We start from the raw sequence: 25,289 nt of genomic DNA on the forward strand, positions 1-25,289 counted from the left end.
AAACTTAGGAGACATTCAGGTGGGCATCTCCTAGAGATAATTAAGTAGGTCTGTATCTTTGGGAAAAGGTAAAGATTTTTGAGTCTTCAGAGTACTTGTCACAGTTAAAACCATGAGTGGATGTCATCCCAGTGGGATATGTAGGCCAAGAAAAGGGCCAAGATGATACCTTGGAAAACACCAGCTTTGAGATGAGTGATTAGAGGAATCTGTATGAGAACCTGAGCAGGAAAGATAGTAATAATAAGAATTTTGGGTTTTTTTTGTTTTTTTTTTCTTTTAAGGTTTGGGGAAGATGATTTTCCCCCCACTGAAATAAATACAGAAAACTAAATGTCTATAAACTATAGAGATTGCTTCTTGCTTCTGTTCATTTATTTTTCACTATTTACTAAGTCATGCCAATACTACTATTCCATTCTAAAGTCTATAATAGGCAGAGAGAATTCTCTAAACCCCGGAGGGGTGGTAAATCCCTACAGTTGTAGGATTTCTGTATAATTTTTAGGAATAGATTTTTATTCTAACAATTTTAAAAGAATCTTCCAATCTTAGCATTCTGTTCCTGGGATAATAAAATAACTATTAAAAAGGGGGAAGTGGTATTTTACTATGAAGTCAAATGACTTTATAGTCAGAAAAAAAAGATCCAGGGAATTCTGACTTGAAAGAAGATGGTTTCATGTCTACTATGGGAAGGACCTTGACTCAGTTTTGTTGATTTGAACTCTTCAGTAAACAGGAGTGAGAATAAGAAAAGTACTTGACTCTGATCAGAGTCCTGTCAGAATTATGGAAGTTTTTTCCAAAATAATATTTTGAGTTTCATGCCAGGATGATCAAAGACTAGCAGACATTTCAAGATAATACAGTGATATATTGATTGGGGCCACAAGGGATTGATATTTTTTTCTGTTTTGAAATTTAACACTCTACCTTTCATGTAAAGTCACGAGGATATAATCTTTAAACATTCAGGTACCTCTGACAGTATACAGTATTCCAACTCCTGCTGGAAAACAACAATTTCAACTACTAGAGTTGTTTATACTGAAAATTATTAATTATTTTGATAAGATTATAATATGCAATAATAGAATATACCTACATATTTGCAGTTATTAGTTTAATTCCAATAAAATTGCCTTCAGTAGGGTTAAACTAGTAGTAGAGGATTGAGATGGTGGAGTGAGCAGGTCACCTGGGTAGTTGGTTCCTACAGTGTTTTTTACAAACAATACACATCCTCAAACATTTTTATGAAGAATTAAAATATTTGAAAAAGACTTGGAGGTTATTTGGTACAATGTATCTCTTTACAAGATTATTAATTTTGAGCTTTAATTTTTTTAAATAAAGGAGACAAATCCATATATGTTTGAATATAGCTCTTCAGACCTTTCTTGTGAAATTTTCTGATATAATTGTAATTACTTGATCCTACTGTGCCTTTATAGAGATGTACTATAGCTTCAAAGATATGCCTTTGTCTTTTAAAGTCTATATTGTATATTAAGAAACATGCAGCAGAGTGAATTCATTTTGATAAGCACTATCTTTTCAAAGCATTGGTAACGTTTAGTGACATTTGGCAATGTATTTGTAGATGTGCATAAAAATATAAATTCTTGCCGTCTGACATGGGTTTTTCTGGCTTTCTGTGCCTTGATCATTCAGTGTTTTGCTCTTAGTCACCTAAACTTTTCACCAATTGAATTTGAGTTTTTCACAGTTTGTGTTTTAACCCTTTTTTTAATTTATTTTTTTTTCATATATCTATCATTCTGGTGCAGGCATTTCTGATCTGCAATTGTTCTGTAATATGTCTTACTAAATTTGTAAGTAATACTGAAAGCATAATATATATACTGATTTTACTTAAGGTATAGTTAAGTATTTTTAGATCAAAATCAATTATCTAGAGCTTTGAAATTAAAAAAAAAAAAAAGTAAATCTATTTTGTACTTAACACACCGAATGTGTGCAGTCTGACTTTAAACACAAACTCTGTTTCCAGAAGTGTAAGTTTTAGGGAAAATGTTTTAACTTTGTTGCACAGAAATGTTTGCAGATCAGCATTGCTAACTACCAAAAAAGAAATAGTAACATACATGTCATACTTTTAGTTGTGCTTTCATGTTGCTGCAGTGAAGTTCTGTGCATCAAAATAATTGGCCTTCATGTACTAGATGTGATTCAATTACATCTTAAGTTTTTAATGAAAATATGCAAACTGAGTGAATCCTAATTTTTCCATATATTTTTATAGCTTTATTGTCTCTGATAGCATCTCATTTGCCATCTTTTTTGTTTATTAATCAGGAAAAATTGCCATTTTTAAATTTTTTGATTTGTTAGTTTTTATGCAGAACTATTTAAATAGTATAATTTTGTTTAATATCCAGCTGTGACAGAGATCACTTAATTTTCCCAGAGCTTTACTTCACGGAAATGGCTTTTTTCCTCACAGCTAAGTTTGCTTTTTCTTCAGAGCAATATTTATATATTTTAAAGAAAGTTCCCAGTTAAGACACATGTAGTTAAATGTTGCTCGTGATAAAAACATTTTCAAGAGCTTTTAAAAATGTTTCCTCAGTAGTCACATTTATCTTATCAGTAACAAGAGAAGTCTTTTAGTTTCACTAGTTAGTATCTCTTAACATGAAAGCATATCTATTTGGAGAGTTACCAGAAACTTTGAATTCCTGCTTAATTATACTTAGTATCCTTAGTACTGTACTATACTTTTAGAATTGTACACTATCATTTACTTTGGAATGGTCTTAAATAGAAATGAAAAGACAAACTATTTCTATTTCTTTTGGATTTAAATGAAACCTAAAACCATAGGAACATTTTTTAAGATATGTGTTTAACATATCTATGCTTGTTTATAGAAAACATACTTTTGTTGTTAGAAAAACTTACAGCCATCCCAACATTTGTTAAATACTTAAACCAGGTTTCTTCAACATCTTAATGAAGGGATATATTCACTGTTTCTGTATATTGATTTATAACATTATTCTAGATAATGCTTTTAAAAATACTTTTCTCATTTTTAATCCTAAGGTTTTCTTAAAGTATATTTGCTTGAACTTGATCTAAATTTTTGTCTTGTTCCCTAAAATTATGTCACTTGAAAACATTCCATTGCATTTTCTTACCTATGCTCTGTGAAGTACAAGACCCAGATTACTAATATTTTTATTTACCTAAATGAGAGTATGCCATAGATTTTATTTTTAAATAGAGCTGTTCCCTGTCAGACAGCTAGAACATTTGACCAACAATCCCCTGAATTCTAAAACTATGGAAAACATTCACCAGTTTGCTTGCAAACCAACTCTGCTGCATGCGTTCACAAATTTCATAAAGATTGCATGCTTTCTGTTTTCAATACAAATTGTATTTTTTTTTCATACCCATCCTTGCTTTTTATTTTTTAATTTTGTTTCCCTTTTCTTGGTTGGATGCCTGTGTGTGTTTATTCCAAATCCCTGTCCAGTCCTGGAGTTTGAACTACGGAAAGCCAAGGAGACCATTCAGGCCCTCCGAGCCAACCTGACAAAGGCTGCAGGTGGTGTACATAAAACTTTTTTGAGACTTTTTCTACTTTGACAATGTAGAAGTAGCTGAGAAATGTTCAAATGTAAAATAGTAAAGTATTTGTATTTTCTTCCACCAGAACATGAAGTTCCTTTACAGGAACGAAAAAATTACAAATCAAGTCCTGAAATTCAGGTGGGTGAATGACAGACCTAAAAGTATCTTCCACATAAAATGATAGCACAAGTATTAAAGGAGGGAAACTTATAGTATTGTATCTTTTATTTTGCCTGTAGGAACCAATCAAACCTCTTGAAAAGAGAGCTCTAAACTTCTTAGTCAATGAATTTTTATTGAAGAATAACTACAAGCTTACTTCAATAACCTTTTCAGATGAAAATGATGACCAGGTACAATTACTTTTTTTTGTTTTTTTGTTTTTTTTGACAGTGATTTGTTTCCTTTTTCATTTGTATATATTTTCTCTTTTATTTAGTTTCTCTAATTTTTAAGTCATACGTTACGTGTAAGGTAAAATTCTATTAATACTAGTTAGCAAACACTTCTCAGCCCACCCAGTCTGGTATTCTTTTGGCCAAGCACCCATTGCCACACTCAACTGTTACTGTCTTAGTCCCATTGTATCTGTTTTTCGCCTTACTAATATCTCCACCTTCTAAACTTCTCCGTTTTCATGTCAGTCATCTCTCTTACCTACTGCTTTAACTCCTTTGTTATCATTTATAAATTTATAAGCCCTCTCAACTTTCTTTTTAGTTTATCCTCTGCCTACCTCTCCAACATTATCTTTTGCCTCTTCATTATAATCTTGCCATACAGAAGGGCTTGCATCCCCCTCAACATATCTGGTTCCTACAGAGTTTTCTGCTTTTGTTCATTCTTCCCCTTGTCTCTGAAATAATTAGTTCTCCTATCTCTTTATTGCCATGTGCCTTGTGAATACCTAAACCTTTTCCAAGGGAGAGCACAGGTCATCACCTTTCCAAAACCTTTCCTTCTGTCTCAAGACAGAAACTGACTCCTTTCTCTGAATTCTTGATAGTTTTTTAGTTATAATATCTATAATAATTCAGATTCTACCTATTTCCTTATGTCTTTGAAGACTGTAAAAGCCCCTGAGTGGTTTCCCAAAAAAGTATAAAAAGTTAAAGATATCAAATTAGTACTAAATTTTGATGTATTGGAGAAAGAGAATGGTAGGGCAATATATTTGCATATAATCTGGAATTTTATTAAGCTCTTCAAAAAATCTTTGCTCATAGAATGCTTGAGATGACATACCTTTTTGTACCTCAGTAATAAAATTGTGTTAGATTGAATTCAAGTGAATATTTCATATGTGATAAATCAAAGAATAGCTATTTGGATTCTGAAATTTTTCAGAAGCATTTTTAATAATATAAGTTGGATTCAAACAGCTATAGAAGGCAAGCAGGTTAAATTGCTTGCTTACCCACCAGAGATTACACTAAATGTATACAGGTTAAAATATTAAAGAAAGGAAGAACAAAATTAATCCCATCAATTAGTTTACTTATAAATAATGGGTACAACTTATAAACTAAGATTTTCTTAATAGAGACATGTTCTATGACTTCATGCAAATATTTAAGTATGTTTTACCAGCTTGAAAGTTAACACAATCTTAAAAGTTAAGGGTTTGCATTTTTGAGAGATTTAATAAATAAAAAGATTGTATATGCAACATCTTGACATCTTAGGCAGTTTAACCTGTTTACTTAGACTATCAGGAAACTTAGAAGAAGAATATCAGGCAGTAGAAGATGTAAAGTAAGTTTAATGATGATATTTTCCCACTTGGAACATACACTTTGACATTACAACAAAATTATGATTATCTTGGGTTTTCAAGATACTAGCTATAAGGAATATAATGAATCTTAAAAATGCAGGATAAAATTTCTCCAGGTTTTAAAAATATTATCATTTATATTTTAGGATTTTGAACTCTGGGATGATGTAGGATTAAACATTCCAAAACCTCCAGACTTACTGCAGCTCTACCGAGATTTTGGAAATCATCAAGTGACTGGGAAAGACCTTGTGGATGTGGCCAGTGGTGTAGAAGAAGATGAATTAGAGGCTCTTACACCAGTTTTAGGCAACCTTCTTCCAAGCCTTGAAACTCCTCAGACTGTAGAGGTGAGCAGTATTAATTAACTAGTCAGGTCCACAAAAACTATTTAAATTGTATAAAAGCATGCTATGAGATCCTGAGTTTCTGTTTTTCTCCCATTTTGATTTTAGAATTCCTTGCTAGTACAGAAATTAGAAGATAAAATTAGTTTATTAAATAATGAAAAATGGTCTTTGATGGAGCAGATCAGAAGACTTGAAAGGTTAGTACTCAATCATCATTTCTAAAAACACCTCTTAAAGGTTGTAAAGAAATTAACAGATTTTATAAATATATAAAATAATACTTAAGTTGTAAGACATAATTTTTAATATTCTAGTACTTTTAAAAGAAAGTTTTAAAATTGTTTTGTATATTTAATATATTCTTTTTCCCCAAAAAATGTTATTAAGGCATCATAGTAATCATGTAACTAATTAATTCTTGGAAGCAAGGAACATGGTTTTCACTTCCCCATGGTTGTGTCAGTATTAATAAAATAACTCCTTCACACTAATGTTGTAAACATTTCCCACTGATTATTTCATTTAATTCTTATTAATATCCTGTCAATTAGATGGAATTATTCCCATTTTCAAATACAGAAAAGAAGGTTATAAGCCAGTTCAAAACAGAATTTATGAGGCTATTTTTATGCTTCATGGTAAGCATTTGTAGTTATACTTTTAGGTATATGAAGCATTCGTGTATAGAGTACAGAAAAGATTAATCAGTTGTCAAACAATTTTCAATTAATGTGTGATGCTTTTAATGCATAAAACCTAATATGAAAAAAAACAAAAACCAACAACAACAACAAAAAAAACAATATGAGGTTTGTTTATGGTATTGCCACAGTTTTAAGAATATAGTTGTTTTCTGATAATTTCTCTTTCTTGCTGCAGCGAAATGGACTTCCTCAAAAATGAACACTTTGCCATCCCAGTAGTTTGTGACTCTGTTCAACCTTCTTTGGATCATAAAGACTCTGAAGACAGTGGACAGAATCCAGTTATAAATAACACAGACAAGGGAAAAGACAAAAATAACCATCTTTCAAAATCAGATGAAGTTGATTCCACTATTCCTAAGGAGAATTTCCCAAATTCTGTCCCCAGGAGAGAAAAAGAAGAAGTTCCATCTTCTCCATCAAGTAAAAACACAGTCCATTTTGATAAACCCAATAGGTTAGTATACAGCCTACGTTTTGAGTGCATCTTTCAGCTGTCTAGTACCTCGCCCAACTAGAGGAGCTTCAGTTCTTATTTGCAGGTCAAATGTATAAATTTTTACACTTGGCATAAACGCATAAACTTAACACATAGCAAAGTACATGTCTCAAAAAAAAAAAAACACAAAGTAATTACGAAGTTAAATTACATTAAAGAGGATTAAAACATAAATGGAATCGTTTCTAATCTTAGCAAAGTACTTAGACCCATAAAATAATATGTATATTCTGTGTGCTGTAAACTCTTGTACCCAGTGATTTTATTTTTTTTAAATTTGTTTATTTGAGAGAGAGCACAAGCTGGAAGGGCAGAGGGAGAGGGAGAATCTGAAGTAGGCTCCCTGCAAGCGCAGAGCCAAACGCAGGCTCTATCTCACAATCCTGGATCTCAACCTGAACTAAAACCAAGAGTTGGACACTGAACCAGCTGCACCACCCAGGCAGCCCCATAGCCAGGGATTTTACTTTTTCTCTGTTATTAACAGACACAGTAGAAGGTTTTGGTACTGCATAGTTACCAATGTAAATAGGGGAATTGTTTCTGTTCCTAGTCCCCTTTCCTGTGTCTGCTTCCATGACTAATATTGTATTATTGATATTCTCTTGATTCATTTACTTTACTTTTGTTGAGTCTCAGTGATTGAACTCAGATAACAGTGGTACATGCCCTTTATGATCAGATTTTCTAGTGGAGGAGACAAAATATAATTTAAAATTTTTTTACGTTTTAATGTGAAGAAATCATTTTAATAAAGGAATGTTTACTGTCCTCTTTTTTATATTTTAGGCACAGTTCTAAATTCTTTCTGTACACTGACTTATTTCATCCTCACAGATAGCCTATGGTGCAATTCTGAGCTGCAAGTCATGCTTTCTCCTTCCATTAAACAGACGGATATTACACCTAATTTTGGAATATAATAGGAAAGTATGACTGATTTCTTTTAGACTTAGAGGTACTCATTATTAAGAAGCATTTGATTTTTTTGTAAGTAAATCTTTCTACTGATGAGCCACAACTTTTTGTAAAATTTCTATCCACATTTTTCTTTAGGTATTATGGAGGTTATAGAGTTGAAATAGATACAGCCTAGTCTTCAAGTTGCATTTTTTTCTAGTATGGATAAGATAGAGTCATAAAAATCTATGTTTAGATGCTCAACAATAATGGCAATTGTAGTAGTTCTTTAATGTTTAGGAGTACTTCCATATATCTCTTTTGATGTACAAAAGTCACTTTCTGGAGAAAGATGGTTATTAAATTTGTTCAGCTAATATTTTTAGTTCTTAACTGTGCTAGGCAGTGTTAACAAGGAACAAATGGAAGGCAAAACATACGGTAATCACATGGTATGAGAGAGACCAACAATCAGACAATCATAAAGTGTGAAAAATAGAAATATAAGAGAAGTTTAGCTTGCTTTGGGAACACACATCAGGGCACCTAATGTAAGTCATCAAAACAGGTAGTTTTCAGGGAAGAAGTGTTTAAGCTGAGGCCTGCCAACTAAATAGGAGTTAACCAGACGAAGAGATAGGAAGGAGTGTTCCCACTCATGGAAGATAGCATGTGCTAAGAGCATACCACACATTTTGGGGAACTAAGAAGAATTTAGTAAGGTTTAAGCAAAGACAGTCATATAATCCACATTAACTCATTTTAGAGAGCTGGGACATGATGGTATCTACGATTTAGAAAGAGTCCTCTAAGGTAGAGTTGATTGGAGAGTAGCAAAATTGGAGGAAAGAAGCCTAATTGGGGGGTGGGGGGTTGTCTATTGGAAGAATCCAGGTAAGAAATGATTGAGGTATTGGAATGAAGTAAGTAGAATTTAAGATAGTTAGAAGGTAAAAGCTTGATTGGATTTGGAGTTAAAAGAAAGGGAAAGATACAGGCTGATTTGTGGTTTCTGGGTTGGTTGATTAGATGGATCATGGCTGTTCCACTGAAAGAATATGGGAGAAGGAACATAGATGAGCAAATACTTGAGCTTTGGTACATTATTCTTACTCTGTATTCATAGAAATTACTGAATGCCACTTCATAGTATATACTAAATAGCCTCTATTTTGTAACTTTTAGCATTAGCCCTTTTTTTGTAGGTTGAGATAAAGTACAACTCAGTCATATTTTGTGAATACTACTACACAGAAACTAGTGTCATTTTAGAGAATAATGTTTTAACTTCATTTCTTAAATATAAGCTAATATTTTCAATTGCAAAAATAAAATACTTTCCTTTATAATATACCATAAATGTTGACTGAGCCTCTGCTTCATTTACCTTTAATTATTACCTCTTTTATGTGGGTCTCTAACATTAAGGTTTATCATTATCATTGGAGCGGTCTGCAAAACTTTAATTCCTGTCAGCAATTTTTTATCCACCTTACTGGACTATTGGGAATTGTGGAGAAAAAAGTCCTCATTTCAGATTTTGCAAATACATTCTATAATCATTGATCTGTTCTATATTTCAGGTTTGATCCGATATTTACAGGCTGTTCACTCATAGAACCTGAAACTATTTTAAAATTGGTTATTGCTAATTTCTTCCCCTGTATAATTCACTAGTGAATTATTCTTCAAATCATTGGTGGTTGAAAAATCCAGTTAGCATTTGTGGGGCAGGATGAATGCAGGAATAGGAGTTACAGCATGCAATTTACCTTCTCCTAAATACCGATGGTAACTATTTGGTATTGTCCCTTTTCATCCAATTTTTCTTCTAGGAAATTGTCTCCTGCTTTCCACCAAGCTCTACTCTCTTTTTGTCGAATGTCGGCAGATAGTCGTTTAGGATCAGAGGTAAATTATACCATATATTCTTGGAACTTTTTTAAAATATTTGATTTTTCTTCTTATCTGTAGTAAGACTCCATTTCAAATAAACATCTGTTTTTTAAAATAATAGCCTAGGAAATAATACCTAAAATTTTAAGCTTTTAAGAAAGGTAGTTGATTATTTCTGTCATTTAGACTAAAGTTTTGTCTACTATTAAAGGGACCGTTTGTATCTATTTTTAATTTGTTATGTCTGACATATGGTAATATGCCTTTTTTTGGTATAATTCAGAAAACCAGTGTTAAATGTACATATTGTTTGTATTTCAGTTGTTTTTAGATTACCCTATTATTTTTACTTCATTAGGAGTGGTTATCTTTTTTTTTTCTTTAATATTTTATTTATTTGAGAGAGAGAACACAAGTAGGGTGGAAAGGCAGAGGGAGAGGGAAAAGCAGACTCCCTGCTGAGCAGGGAGCCCGGCTTGGGTATGACCTGGGCTGAAGGCAGATACTTAACCCACTGAGTCACCCAAGCACCCCAGGAGTGATTATCTTTGATCGCTGAGTTTGTTAGCTCTCAGATTCCTCAAGTGCTTTTTAATTGATGGAGGCTCATCTTGAAAGAACATTTTAATTATTTTTTAAAGATTTATTTATTTATTTATTAGACAGAGAGAGAGAGAGAGAGAGAGAAACAGGCAGAGGGAGAAGCAGGCTCTATGCAGGGAGCCCCACGCGGGGCTCTATGCAGGGAGCCCCACGCGGGACTCCATCCCAGGTCTCCAGGATCATGCCCTGAGCGGAAGGCAGTGCTAAACTGCTAAGCCACCGGTGCTGCCCTGTTTTTAAGATTTTTAAATTTATTTATTAGAGAGAGAGAAACAGGCAGAGGGAGAAGCAGGGTCCATTCATGAGCCCAATTGAAAGGGCATTTTATTATTTTTTTCTATCATTATACTCCTCCCCTTTCTGGTTGTTTTATGGTTGATTCCACTGAACCTCTTGTGGGCATCAGTTTCACAATGTCATTGTGAATCTGAAATAGCTAGAGGATGCTTTGGATACATTTCTGGTAATCCTCACAGCAGAACTAGGTCAGCCTTGGGCTTCTGTCTCCTGTACGCAGCTTCACTTTCCAAACTATTGCCAGGGGCATACATTGTAGTTATGTAGGCATCTTTTCAAGAATGAACGGAAAACCATTGAAGTTACCTTAGTCCTGTGTTATCCTTCCTTGTTCCCAGAACTGTAGCCTTGTAGGGCTCCTTGGATTCACGCTTGCTTCTTCCTGGTATTTTCAGTCTATTTCTTGCTTACAGAAATGTTTATCCTGTGTGGTAACACAGTTCTTGTTGTCCGTGATGGGAATGTCTTGTTATTACCACTGCCATCAGAAGTTGGAAAACTTTGGGTGTGTGCTTAGAGTGGAGGTGGCAGGATCTAAAGCGTGAACTTCAAGAACCATCATGCATGGAATTTCTACACCATCCTCATTTATTAATTCTTTGGTTTTCTAGGTGTCTCGGATTGCAGACAGTGAGAAAAGTGTTATGTTAATGCTGGGACGCTGCCTGCCACACATTGTTCCTAACGTGCTGTTGGCAAAGAGGGAGGTGAGACACATAAAAGTGTTTTCATCCCAGTAATCTCATCGTGTTGTCCATTTTTTGTCATTTTGAAGTTTAGTGTTATATTTTTATTTTGTTAAAGTCTATTACTTGCAATCATATTCTTACTTTTGTGCATGCATCTCTGCTCCTAGAGAATGGTTTTACACCTCTGTCAGGTGAGTTCAGTAAAACTGCATGGTATTCATGTTTTCCCAGTTTTGCTTAAAGCATCATTAGCTTCTGCAGCACTAACTATTACTGTAGGTCCATTTATGTGCCATGAATACTGTCCGTTTTCTACATTACCAGTTAACTGATTTATTTTATCTCTGCTGTGGATATGATATGCTTGATCTGTATACAAAAATAGACCCTCTTTGTATTGAAAATTAACTGGGACTAATAATGTAACTTTTTTCCTAAATGTTCTTGTAGTTACCTATTATAAATGTTAGTTTTATTATATTCGTTTGTCCATAATTACACTAGTCTTACGATGATAGGATAGTTACAGTATTGACAATAACTTTTGAAAGTACTTTCTTTTGCTTTTCTCTTAGCTAACTTTGTTATTGACAGATGCTTAAAATATCCAAAATACAGTAGCCAGTATCTTTTAGTACAAAGAACCTCCATTATGAGCCATACTGTAGGGAGTTACCTTTAGAGTTATATTCAGCCAAGAAAAGATTAATAAAAAGTTACTATAGTCTAATTTAAATGACAGTGGGTGATTTATTTGTCACCAAGTTTAATAATTTGTTTGAATATTTCAATTTATAAAATCAACTTCCAGTTCACAAAATTTTTTTATAAAATGGATTAAGAGTATTTTAGAGTATATCCTGTAAGTTTCTTATATCATCTTCTTAATATTTACCTCTGATTTCAATCATAATTCATGGGACCTACAGTATGATAGGTACACAATGCATTGGCAAAGCCCATATAAAGCTTATCCTTAATTATCCGTTTAGCACAAGAAATTTGTACTGATCCTCAAGAAAACTTACATGTAGAAACGTACATGTAAAATTTACATTAAAATTTTTTATTACTGTAGGTGTTTTGAATTTAAAAAAAAGATTTAAAAGCCTGTTTACTTACCGGTGGTTTTATTTTATCTAATACATAAAAATAGTTGTAAGATATTAATAAGTATGAAAGATTCCTGTATCTTGAAGGATCAGTGTCCAATTTCCGATTGTTTTGCAGTTCTGCTTGGCAGAATGGTGTTTGAGCTTCTTTTCCTTTTTTTTAGCTTGTAACATATTCCATGCAATGCATTAATGTTTGCATCCCTTTTACTGTGTCTCCTTAATATAATCTTTAAAATAGCACAGAAACTTAATTGTTATGAGATGCAGTTTAAGCCTTATTTTAATTTTCCCTTTTTTTATCATAGAAAATTCTACCACTAAAATCTGATTGTACTGCATGAAGTATTTATAAATTTGCATCATCAGTAATCAGATCTGTTATATATATATATAAATATATATGCTTACATATATATTTATACATACACACATTTTGTTTGTGGTATGATGTTTACTTTTATGGCTGATTTTAAGTTTTTTGTATTTAAAAATATATACTTACAATTTCATGAAGAAGTGATTGTTTATCTTTGTTTAATTATTTGTGTGTTATTCTATTTTATCAGAAAATTTACCATTTATCAAAGTTGTATTCTCTTGAAATTAAATTGGTAAATAATGAAGTTTATCTTGGTTTGGTTTGAAACCAATCCCAGGGCATGAAAGGACAAAACTTTTACTTCCATTCGTCCTTTGAATATTAGATTACTTTTATTTACTACTTTACCTTAATTCCTTAAATACGGATTTTTAAAAAGGTCTTGTGATTAAAGGATAAATATTTTGATTTTTTTCTTTTCAAGTTTTATATAGTCTTTTATCAGGATAAGCCTTTTTATTGATACGTAAATACAGTTAAAATGTCCTTTGATAAACTAATTGGCCACAATAATAGCCTAGCTGGTTAAATAAATCATTAGAAACATGATTTAAGGTTTTGTTTAAGTAACACATTTACATTAACATCTTTTTATTTTTTTATTATTTTTTTAAATATTTTATTTATTTATTCATGAGAGACACACACAGAGAAACAGAGACATAGGCAGAGGGAGAAGCAGGCTCCACGCTAGGAGCCCGATGTGGGACTCAATCCCCAGGAATCCAGCATCAGGCCCTGAGCCTGAGCCGGAAGGCAGACGCCCATCTGCTGAGCCACCCAGGCGTCCCTATTAACATCTTTTTAAATATAAAAAGATAAATAACAAAAACTCTTTCCCTGTCCCTGAGCCACCATTCCACATACAATAGATGTTATTAGTTTTTAATATATTCTCTTAAGTCCTTTGCCCATTTTTTAATTAGGTTGTTTGTCTTGGTTTTGAGTTGTAAGAGTTCTTACAATTCTCAATATTAAACCCCTATTCTATATATGATTTGCTAATATTTCCACTTGGTAGGCTGTCATTTCACATTTTTTATAATATCCTTTTATGGACAGATGTTTTCCGTTTTTATGAAGTCTGATTTATCTATTTTTTCTTTTGTTGCCTGTGTCTTTGGTGTCAAATCTAAGAATATATTGCCAAGGCTGAGGTCAAGATTATTCCCTGTGCTTCCTCCTAATAGTTTCATAGCTTTAGCTCTTTTTTAGGTCATGGATCCATTTTGTATTTGTATTTGGAGTGAGGCAGGGGCCCAATTTTATCCTTTTTGTATGATCGTCCAGTTGTCTCAGCACTGTTTGTTGAAATCATTGAATCGTCATGGCACCTTTGTCTAAAGTCAGTTGTCTGCACATGTTTGGATTTATTGCGAGACTCTCAGTTCTGTTTTCTTGGTCTTTATGTTTATCCTTATACCTGTACCAACCATACTGTTTTGATTATTTTAGCTTTGTACTAAATTTTGAAATTGGGAAGTATGAATTCTTGAACTTTTTTTCTTTTTCAATATTTTTTACCTATTCAGGACCCCTTGCAGTTGCATAGGAATTTGATACTCCACTTTCATTCTGCAGTAAAGGTCATTGGAATTTTGATAGGGATTGCCTTGAATTTATAGATCACTTTAGGGAGTACTGCCATTCTGATAGCAATAATTCTTCCATTTCATGAACATGGGATTCTTTTCATTTATTTATGTCTTTAATTGCTTTCAGCAGTGTTTTGTAGTTTTCCGTATACAAGTTTCTCACTTCCTTTATTTTGGCTCTTTTAAAGATAGGTTTATTTTTTTGAGAGAGAGAGAGCAAGCATGCACAAGTGGAGAGAGGGCTAAGGGAGAGAATCTTTTTGTTTTGTTTTGTTTTGTTTTGTTTTGTTTTGTTTTGTTTTTAAGGGAGAGAATCTTTGAAGCAGACTCCTTGTTGAGCACAGAGCCTGATGCTGGGCTTGATCTCTTGGCCCATGATATCACAGCCTGAGCCCAAACCACGAGTCTGACATTTAACCCATTGAGCCATCTAGGCACCCCTTTTGTTACTTTATTTTCTCTTCGCTTCCTTGTTTTAATTTACTCCTATGTATTTAATTGTTTTGGATGGTATTGTAAATGGGATTTTCCCCTAACTTCCTTTCAGATTGTTCATTCCTGATTTATAGAAACAGAAGTGATATTGTGTGGTATGCTCTTAACCTTGTAACTTTCCTGAATTAATTAGTTCTAGTAGTTTTTTGTGGAGTCTAATGTGATTTTCTTCAACTAGAATAACATTACCTGCAAATAGAGTTTTGCTTCTTCTTTTCCAATTTGGATGGCTTTTCTTTCTTTCTCTTGCTTAATTGCTCTTGCTAAGACTTACAATACAATGTTGAATAGCAGTGTTTTGAGAAAGCAGATATTTTTGTCTTGTTCCTGATTTTATGGAGAAAACTTTCAATTTTTCACCATTGAGTATGATACTGGCTGTGGACTTTTCATAAATGCCTTTTATCATATTAAGGAAATTTTCTTCTGTTCCTAGTTTGCAGTGTTTTTATCATGAAAGGATGTTGAATTCTGTCAAATGTTTTTCCTGCATTGATTGAGATGTAATTTTTTTCCCCTTTGTTCTATTGGTATAGTATAATCCTTTACTGATTTTTCATATATTGGACCAACCACCTGGAATAAGTCCTGGTTGGACATGGTATATAATCCTTTTAATGTGTTGTTGGATTTGGTGTAACTTTTTTTTTTTTTGCGCATTTCCACACCTAAATTCGTAAGATATATTGGTCTGTAGTTTTAACACTGAGAATTGTCTGGTCTAACCTGGTCTATTCTTGAAAATATTCTGTGTGCCCTGGAGAAAAGTATATATATATGTTGCTATTGTCAGGGTGAGTGTTTTATATATGTCTTTAGGTTTATTTGATAGCGTTCAGGTTTTCTGTTTCCTTAGTGATCTCCTGTTTAGTGGTTTATCCATTATTGAAACTGGGGTATTGAAGTCTGCAAATATTATTATAGAACTGCATTGTATTCAGAAATATTTTGTATGTGTGATATGATCTTTCTTCCATCACTTATACAGATGGTACCATACTCCAATGCACTATTCTTTACATTGCTTTTTTTCCATGTAACATTATATTTTTGTATCTTTCTATGTCAGTATATAAAGAACTCTCTTGTTCTTAAGGCTGCATAATATCTAGTCTTTTTATAGGCTTTTAAACATGTTTTAAATTAGTGTTTTTCGAACTTTATTGGCCATACTCAGTAAGAGAGACATTTTACATGATGTGCCAGTGTGTAAATACATATATATAATTAAAATGAAAGCATGACAAATCAAGTCTTGTCTTTACTAATTATGAAAAGTTAAAATAGAAGACAATATCAAACATGATTTTAAAAATATTTTTAAACAGTAAAGAATATGCCTAAATACACAGTAACAAAGGAAAGAATACTCATGATCCATTCAGTTATTTTTTTGACTCATTGTTTTAAAGTGACATAAAGGTTAATTAAAGTTGTCTAAATTAAACTTTTTATTTTTTATGAAAGTGGAAAGTACAGTGAATATAGATGTTAGTGTTATTTATTTTTGTTTTCTAAAAGAAAAGTAACAACCTCACTTAATCTTTAGGTCAAAATTAATTGCATTTTCTAAATTTAGCATGCCATAATATTTTAAATCTAAGATTCCATTGATTGTAACAATTATGTAGCTTTGAGAAAAAAGAATTCCAATGAAATTATTAACATTCTCCATTAATAATTCACACCCCAATTTCAGAGATCATAAAAAGTAGAAAAAAGTTTCCTCCTATCAACTGTTAAGTAATGATCATCTTTTTTTTTTTTTTAAGTATTTTAAAAGACTTATTTCCTTTTGATTTGGGGACAAAAAAATCATGAACAAATTTTCTGTTTGTGGCTTATGTAGTAGTTCATCTTAATGGGTTCATTGAAGAACTTGAATCTTTCAAACCAAATTATAGAATAAATGTATGTATATAGGCCACAGAAGTTAATTTTTCACAGTCTCTGCTTTAAATGCATTTGAAGGGAAAATTCTGTAATTTAAAAATAAGATTTCTTAAAGGATTACTTTTAAAAGCATTTTTAAATAATATATCTAAATTTAATTTTTATTTTCATTCTATGCCAAGGAAAAAGCTGACTTGGAAAAGCAAAGGAGAAGTCTGGGCCTGGAATGGGGATGGGCAAGTGGAAGTGGGGAATGAGACCAAGCTTTCTTTTTGAGATGTTGAAATTGTTCCGAAATTAGATTGGTGGTGGTTGCACAACTCTGAATACACTAAAAACCACTGGATGTACACTAGAATTTTTATAATATATAAAATATACCTCTTTAAAGCTAGAAGAAAAGCAGAGAACCAATTCCCTAAAAGTTTTTTTATTTTATTTTATTTATTTTTGAGAGAAAAAAAAGAGCGCTCTGTGTGAACAGGGGGAAGGAGCAGAGGGAGAGAGAGTGAAGATACTCTCCAGCAGACTCTGGGCTCAGCAGAGCCCATCGTGGGGCTCGATTCCCATTACCCTGAGACCATGACCTGAGCTGAAACCAAGAGTCGGACACTTAACTGAGCCCCCTCTGTTCCCCCTCCCTAAAAGTTTTAAATGTAGTAGTATCTCCGAAGATCTGCTTATTTTCTGAGAAACCAAACTTTGCTCTTTTATATTGCATTCATGTTTGCTCCATGTTGAATTTTTAATTTAATAATTAGTAATAATAGCCTAAGTATTTATAATTGTATGAGTCTTGGGAGGAAAAGGTTTTACATCTACCTTTCTAAGTTCTTTGGCTAGTCTAATAACCAATTTAACATAGGACAGATTCATAGGAGAAAAATAAATTTAATTACCTATGTATGAGGGCCCCATAACAATGTAAGACCCAAGGATAAGCTGGGCAGGTAGGCTTATATGCTGACTTCAGCAAATGGTCTTAGGAAAGGAAAGGGAGTGATCACAGGATAAGAAGAGCAGTTTGTAATTAGGTGTTTGTCCTTTCCCACAGATAAGTCATTGAGAGAAAATTCTCTATGGACCACACCTCTATCTAAATTCTTTTCGGTAGTTTAAGAAAGAGGTAAAAGTTTTTCTTGGGGTCTGTTGGATCTTGATTGCCTTCAGCTCAAAATAGTCTGTCCACATGCCAAAATGGAACATTTTGGGGATACTTGTTTTGAACCCCTTCAGGAGTTCTACAAAAGAATAGATAAGTAAAATAGATACTATTGTGAAGTAGATAAGCTTAATCCATCTCCTTTACCTATTTAATAGGTGTTTTTATATGTGTATGTTAATTTTGGAAGTAAATCACATGCTCTTTAGTAGTATCAGAGTTTTTTTATTTGTTTTTTTTTTTTTTAAGATTTATTTGTTTATTTTGGGGAGAGAGAGAGAAAAGCAGCAGACTCCCCACTGAGCTCAAGGGAGCTTGATGGGGAGCTCCATCTTAGGACCCTGAGATCATGACCTGAACTGAAGGCAGACACTTAACCAACTGAGTCACCTGGGTGTCCCAGCAGTATCAGAGTTTAGAAGTCATTCGAGTATTTTAATTAGGCTTCTTAAAGGTTGAGCCATGGGAATAATTCTAAGATAGATAAGCCTTAGATAATAATTCTAAAAATAGATACTTTAAGAGCCCTTGAAGTATAGAACTTTTCCAGAGGTGAGTAATCTTGTTTTTTTCTTACATGAGTCTTTGTAATGTTTGCTCCCTCGTTCTCTCTCTTCCTTTCTTTTTTTTCCTATTTCTCTCTCTCTCTCTCTCTTTTTTTTTTTTTTTTTTTTTTTTGAATAAGCTCTATGCCCAACATAGGGCTTGAACTCACAACCTGGAGATCAAGAGTCACATGCTCTACCAACTGAGCCAGCCAGTAGCTCCTCTTTCTTTTTTAAATGTATTGTCAACATTCTGACAAGTTACAACTGAAAATCTAAATCAGAGAGTGTACGTGAATTTAAATTTTAATTTGGTATTGCTTAATATCTAGGCAAAAGACCAAATGGAAACGTTTAAAATAACAACTACCTAAAATTTTTAAATGAAGCTTGAGTTATAGGAAATAATTTTAATGAAAGCAGTGAACTATAACTTACAGGACTGATGTTACCTTTCTAGTACAGTAGAATTTTCTTCTTGACCCAAAGCACTCAGACATTTCCTCCTTGGCATCTGATCTAAATATATTTCCTTTTCTGTTTTAGGATTCTTTCAGATCTTGAATCCATTATCTTACATTTCCATGCTTTTTTTAATGTTAAAATTTGCCTTCATTTCTGCCACCCAACATCTAATCTCTTAGTTTGGTTTAGATCCTTTTTAGATGCTACCTCCCCCTTTTTGTAGTCTTAAACACACCAATCTTTCTAAGACTAAGAAAGTTAAGTAAAAATACTCATAAAATCAAACGTAAAATTCTCTAAAGACATTTTCCTATCTCTAAAATGATTTCTTAGTCACTAGAATTTATTTTGTTTTAGTTGTAAAGCTGAAAGAACTGAAACAGTACACACCTTGCCTATTTAATTCTGTGCAAAATTCCATTGGCAACCTAAGATTTGAGAGGTGGGAGATCCTTCATATAGAGAGAACTAGCTTTGTAATTAAAATTGCAAAAGTCATTTACTTGAGTAAAAGGTAAATTACTAAGCCTTTTAGATTACTGAATTCTAAAAGCCTTAGAAATATCTTTTCCAAAATGATAATAAAGTAATAGAATACCTTCTGCAGTAAAATTACTGCACTGATTTCCTCTCTAGTGATCAATAGGACATCTGTTTTATATTTCACTTCAATATACATTCATTGAGTACTATCAGTTGCTAAAGCATGTTTTAAATAAAAATTTTAAGATTTTTGTTGCCTTGAAGTATGGACACTAACATTTTTAGGGGGATAACTACCTTTTGGATATAATGTTACCAAAGCTATAGATATTTTCTTACCATGGTTACTATTACTCTTTTTATCAACATGCAGTATTAAATCTGATTTGCTTAAGGATCTTTTCATGTGAAAAACTCATAAGCTTTAGATAATGATGTCTAAATTGCTCTCTTATTCTCAGTACATTTTTTATGTAATCATTTCAAGACATTTTTTTAAACCACTGTCGTCTTGAAAAAAAACCACTATAATCTTGCCTTCTGAAGGAAATTTAACTACCACCTTTTAAATGTTTCATTTAAGAATTATAAGGAAAGTTTTTAAAACACTAGACTTCTTCATTGGAGAGATGATACCAAAGGGAGAATATTGGTTCAAATCTATAAATTTGTGAATAGTGTGAAAATGGTACATACAGACCTAATAAACCCTGATGTGGATGTATTAATACTTCAGAGGCTTGAAAAACATGAATTCACAGTAAATAAATGTGAATATACAACAGCAGATACATATGTACAGAATTCATTATTCCAGGGGTGATACAAATAGAATTTGTGAATAAATAAATGAGCAAACTTGTATAAGTAGAACTTGTGAACAAATAAGCCACTCATAATTTAGCAATTAAAATCCCTGATGATTCTGTGAGAAACAAACTACTTCCACTTTTTTCTGCCATCACTTACTGGACCTCTTCTCAACTCTGTATTTCTCTAAGAGGAAGAGACTGACCTACTTTATACACTGAGTTATAACTGTTTTAGCCATTAATGTGCCAAGATGTACCCAGTTCTGCTTGGTATGGCATATTATCCAAAACTGATTGGCAAAGTATGCTGTTAATTTTGCCAGCAAGAAGTAAAAGCAAATGGCAATGTAACTTATTACCATGATTCAGAAAAGTGAAAAGTATTTTCCTTCAGTTCTATAGTCATAGAATTTTAGAGGCTAAGGGTACAAGAAATGACAGATTTTCCTCCCACGTATCAGTTCGGATTGGTTGGTATTGAGAAGTGCTTTGGTAAGTGCTCTGTTAAGGCTTTGTGAGACCAACCTTGATCTCAGAAGGAAAAATTAATAATTCTACATTAGCAATAGAGAAGGAAATTGCAGACTGTGTATGAAATACTTCCCATTTCTGCCCTGATCTTAATTCTTTTATGTTTTGTTTGAAGAAACTAAAAACCAGAGACATTTGTGATTCTCATTAAGTTTTCAGTTTGGCACATGTACAGCCATATTTCACTTAAAAGATTCTTTATGCTTTTTTTTTTAAGATTTTTTTTCTTTATTCATGAGAGAAACAGAGAGAGAGAGAGAGAGAGGCAGAGACACAGGCAGAGGGAGAAGCAGGCTCCATGCAGGAAGCCCGACATGGAACTCCATCCCGGGTCTCCAGGATCACGCCCTGGGCTGAAGGCAGTGCTAAACCACTGAGCAACCTGGGCTGCCCCAAGATTCTTTACGTTATAATGTAGGATATAAACTTCCTCTTTTTTAAAGATTTTATGTATTTACTTGAGAGAGAGAGAGAGAGAGCACGAGTGGGGGAAGGGGCATAGGGAGAGGGAGAAGCAGAATCCCTGCAGAGCAGGGAGCCCAACACTGGCTTGTTCCCAGGACCCTGAGATCACAAAAGCCAAAGCCAGACATTTAACCTACTGAGCCACCCAGGCACCCCCATAAACTTCCTCTTTGATGAAGGATCACTAAGCCTCATGATTTAAAAAAAGCAAATGTAAGGTACAAAGAATATATAGTAATACAACTACTTTGCTATGCTTGTTTTTGAGATAAAGAAGCTAAGTAATTGTACCTTATATATTTTTTAGCAGTGTGTATGTATATGTTTGTAGTTATAGCAAATATCTACATTGCATAATTTTATCTTTAAAGATAGAAGAGAATGGAAGAGTACATATGTAGAGACAATGGAAACAGGAAGAAGATTGAGGAGGAAGCAAGAGAACTCAGGAAAGAAGGAACTGACATGAGGGAAGAAATACAAATAAAATTTTTAGGGTCCTTTATTTTCATGCATTAAAATATTTTCTCCTTTTGTTAGTGCCTTCTGGAATAACTGCTTTTTCATCTTTAAGGTTCTCCTCTCAGTGGGATATGCTGATGCAATGTCTTAGTCCTCTCATAAGTATCATTGGCTCTTATCAATCTAAATGAAATCCTCTAAGGATTAGTATAGTCCTTGTTTTTAATGATCTCTTACTCTAGTATCTCATAAAAGGTTGTGTATTTTTCTCTTACAAAGTCAAGACTAATCCATCAAGCATCGTATTAAATCTCTGGGGAAAACATTACTTAACAATACAAGATCCATATCTATACTTTGTCTTCCATTCCCAGTACAAAATTATTTCTCCTAATTACTTTTTTTTTTAAGATTTTATTTATTAATGAGAGACAGAGAGAGACAGACAGAAACATAGGCAGAAAGAGAAGCAGACTCCTAGCGGGCAGCCTGATGCAAAACTCAGTGGATCACGACCTGAGCCAAAGGCCAGACACTCAACCACTGAACCACCCAGGCACCCCCTAATTACTTTTTATTACTTTTGCTTTTCATTTGCTTACTAATCTAAAATGTACAGAGGTGCGCAAATACAAAGATGACAGAATAAATGTTTTAAACTGGTTTTTATTTCTCAGATTTAGTTTTAGCTCTTATCTATATCTTTGTACCTTTAAGATTTTTACCAGGTAATTGTATTTTTAAAATAATATATAACAACTTTAGAAATAATGGAAGGGGACTTCTAGTCATTCCTCTAATCTAGTTTCAACTCCACTAGAAATCGTATCATACTTTTCTAAGGGAGCCTCTTCAAAATGAGAAGATACTTCAACAGTATAGACTTTCCTACAAGGTATAATGCATTATTACACAGTGATCCGTTCCTTTTTTGTTTGCTTTTAAGATTTTATTTATCTATTTGAGAGAGAGCACAAGTGGGGTGGAGGGAGGGCAGAAGGAGAAGGAGAAGCAGACTCTCAGCTGAGTGGGGAGCCTCATGCTGGGCTTGATCCCAGGACCCTGGGATCATACCTGAGCCAAAGGCAGAGGGTCAGCCACTGAGCCACCCAGGCTGCCCAACAGTTCCTGTTTTAAATCTACTAGCACTTTTTGGTGGGTAGGATTATATATAGGAAAAATAAATAATGGGAGTAATCATTCTGTTCTTATTACATCAGAGTAATTTCTTTAAAATAACTGTAGAATATTTTTATAATTTAGAAAGTTTTCCTTCAAAAATAATTTTATAATATTTGGACTTTTATTTTCATTAGATTTGAAAATCCATTCCAAAGTGAAAAACTTTAAGATCTTTTGGATATATTTTAGAATTTTGTCTTAGTTTCTTTAGTTTTGTTTTTTTTTTTTTTAAGATTTTATTTATTTATTCATGAGAGACACAGAGAGGCAGAGACATAGGTAGAGGGAGAAGCAGGCTCCATGCAGGGAGCCTGATGTGGGACTCGATCCTGGAACTCCAGGATCACACCCTGACCCAAAGGCAGACGCTCAACCTCTGAGCCACACAGGTGTCTCTTGTCTTAGTTTCTTTAAAATGTGAAACAACATTGGTTTAAATATTTCTTTGGAAGGGAGAAATAAACTTTTGCTATTACTTTCCTATAAAATACTGAATTTACCTCTGCATGTTGAATGTGTAACAAATTAAGATATTGCTAAAAATTTCCATTTGAACATAAAACATTTCTACTAATACTCTATAGCAGTGTGAGCATTCAACACCTGTGAAAATGGTCTTTTGAATTAGTCATGGGGTTAGTTGGGGAAGGGTACAAAATTCATAATTATATGTAATCTTAATAAAGACAGATGATATTGTACTTGTGGAAATAGGATGGCTTGTCTTGATTTTTTGTTAGCTTTCTAAACTTTAAAATATAGTTAGCTTCTGTAAGCTTTTTTTAAAAAACACTTTCAAAATTAAAATTACTATATCAGCCTTTAGTAAGGTAGAATGTTATTTAGTGTAAAAACTAGTAGACTATTAGAAGGGACTGGATAAGGAAATAAAGTTAGTTGAATCTTTAGTAACTATTACATTGTGATTCATACCTTTTCTATAACGAACACATAAATACATGTTTTACTGTTTTCTCTTGAATTACTAATTTCACAGAATTAGAATTTGCTTTTTTATATGTTGAGGTTTGTTTCATTTTAAATGTCCATTTAAGAACTCTGAGGAAATAAAAGAATATTGTGCAATGCATTTTTACTTTGAATTTTTTCACCTTCCTATTTCTCTAGGAGTTGATCCCCCTCATACTGTGTACAGCATGCCTACATCCTGAGCCTAAAGAAAGAGATCAGCTTCTCCATATACTTTTCAATTTGATCAAGAGGCCAGATGATGAACAAAGGTAGGTATGACTACTTCTCTGGGAAATAAATACAATGTTGATTTATTAATTTTACTAATTTGGCATCAAGATTAGCATTTTAATCTAAATGTGCTCTGTTTCAGTATTTATTTTAGTAAGCAGTATTTATTTAGTAAACATGGCTCCATTCACAGAGCTCTTCAGTGTTTTCATTCTTGTTATTCCAGTTAGTCATGTTGGATTTGTACACTTTTATATTAGTTAACTACTTTGCACTTCTAATTCAACTATTTCCTTGCCTTTATCTTTCACTTTCGATTTCTAAGAAATCCTCAATATTCCCCTTTTTCCCATGGATGAACTAGATATATAAACTATATATATATAGGGCTTCTTAACAGTGAGGCTCTACAAAAAAATAAAATATTTAATATATGAATTTTTATATCACTGGGCTATTTGTAAACCAAATACTATCTATTTTTGTTAGTTGTGACTCTGATACTCACAACTGTTGATTCCTGAGTGGAGAAATGAGTTGTATCTGAGGGTAGTGAAGGGACATACATCAGGATGACTTTCCAGAAGAATGGGGAGTAGATTTTGATCAAGCAACGGTGATGTCTATCTCAGAGAATAAAACTTTTAAATAAAGGTGAAACTTTTAAGTGAATCTGTGCAAGTGTGAACATGAACAAAAACATCCTTTTGGGTCAGTAAGTAAACTAAACACTGGATGGATAAAATTGGGCAGTTGAAATTTTTTTCTATAATTTTCTATTTTAATGAAAAAGTTTTTGCTCATACTTTTACAAAACAGTACTATTGTACTTTATGGTTAGATAACTTTATATATTTAATTCTTGTTTCACTGATTGTCAAAATTCTTTCCTCATCTGAAAATGTTAGCAAATTGTAGTAGTGAACCATAAAACAAGTGAAGTTCAAAATTTTAAGTACGAAGTATCAACTCTGAGAATAAACACAGTCCTATAAACTTTAAAACTTTATGAGTATATATCTCTTGCCCCTTCTTAGGAAAATAGACCTAGACAAGCAGAGTAACATGTCATTTCAGGATCCAGTCAAGATGAATATACACCAGCCCTCACATGCTGGTCAAATAGAAAGAAGGCAGATTTTTTTTTTTTAAGATTTTATTTATTTATTCATGAGACACAG

General features: G+C 32.9%; 1 protein-coding gene across 5 annotated transcripts in view; it reads left to right on the forward strand.

Annotated features, from left to right (window-relative positions):
* The window catches only part of LOC129495453 (RAB11-binding protein RELCH), a 112,565-nt gene that overhangs the window by 27,760 nt on the left and 59,516 nt on the right, over positions 1-25,289 (forward strand). For all 5 annotated transcript variants that reach the window (XM_055302988.1, XM_055302986.1, XM_055302987.1 and 2 more), the window contains exons 3-11: positions 3,509-3,580; positions 3,689-3,744; positions 3,846-3,959; positions 5,530-5,733; positions 5,839-5,930; positions 6,613-6,894; positions 9,672-9,747; positions 11,244-11,339; positions 24,034-24,146. In XM_055302988.1, the coding sequence (XP_055158963.1) occupies positions 3,509-3,580; positions 3,689-3,744; positions 3,846-3,959; positions 5,530-5,733; positions 5,839-5,930; positions 6,613-6,894; positions 9,672-9,747; positions 11,244-11,339; positions 24,034-24,146 (1,105 nt within the window). The remainder of the gene's footprint in view (positions 1-3,508; positions 3,581-3,688; positions 3,745-3,845; positions 3,960-5,529; positions 5,734-5,838; positions 5,931-6,612; positions 6,895-9,671; positions 9,748-11,243; positions 11,340-24,033; positions 24,147-25,289) is intronic.

Source organism: Nyctereutes procyonoides, unplaced genomic scaffold, assembly GCF_905146905.1.
Source record: "Nyctereutes procyonoides isolate TBG_1078 unplaced genomic scaffold, NYPRO_anot_genome, whole genome shotgun sequence".
Classification (NCBI taxonomy): domain Eukaryota; kingdom Metazoa; phylum Chordata; class Mammalia; order Carnivora; family Canidae; genus Nyctereutes; species Nyctereutes procyonoides.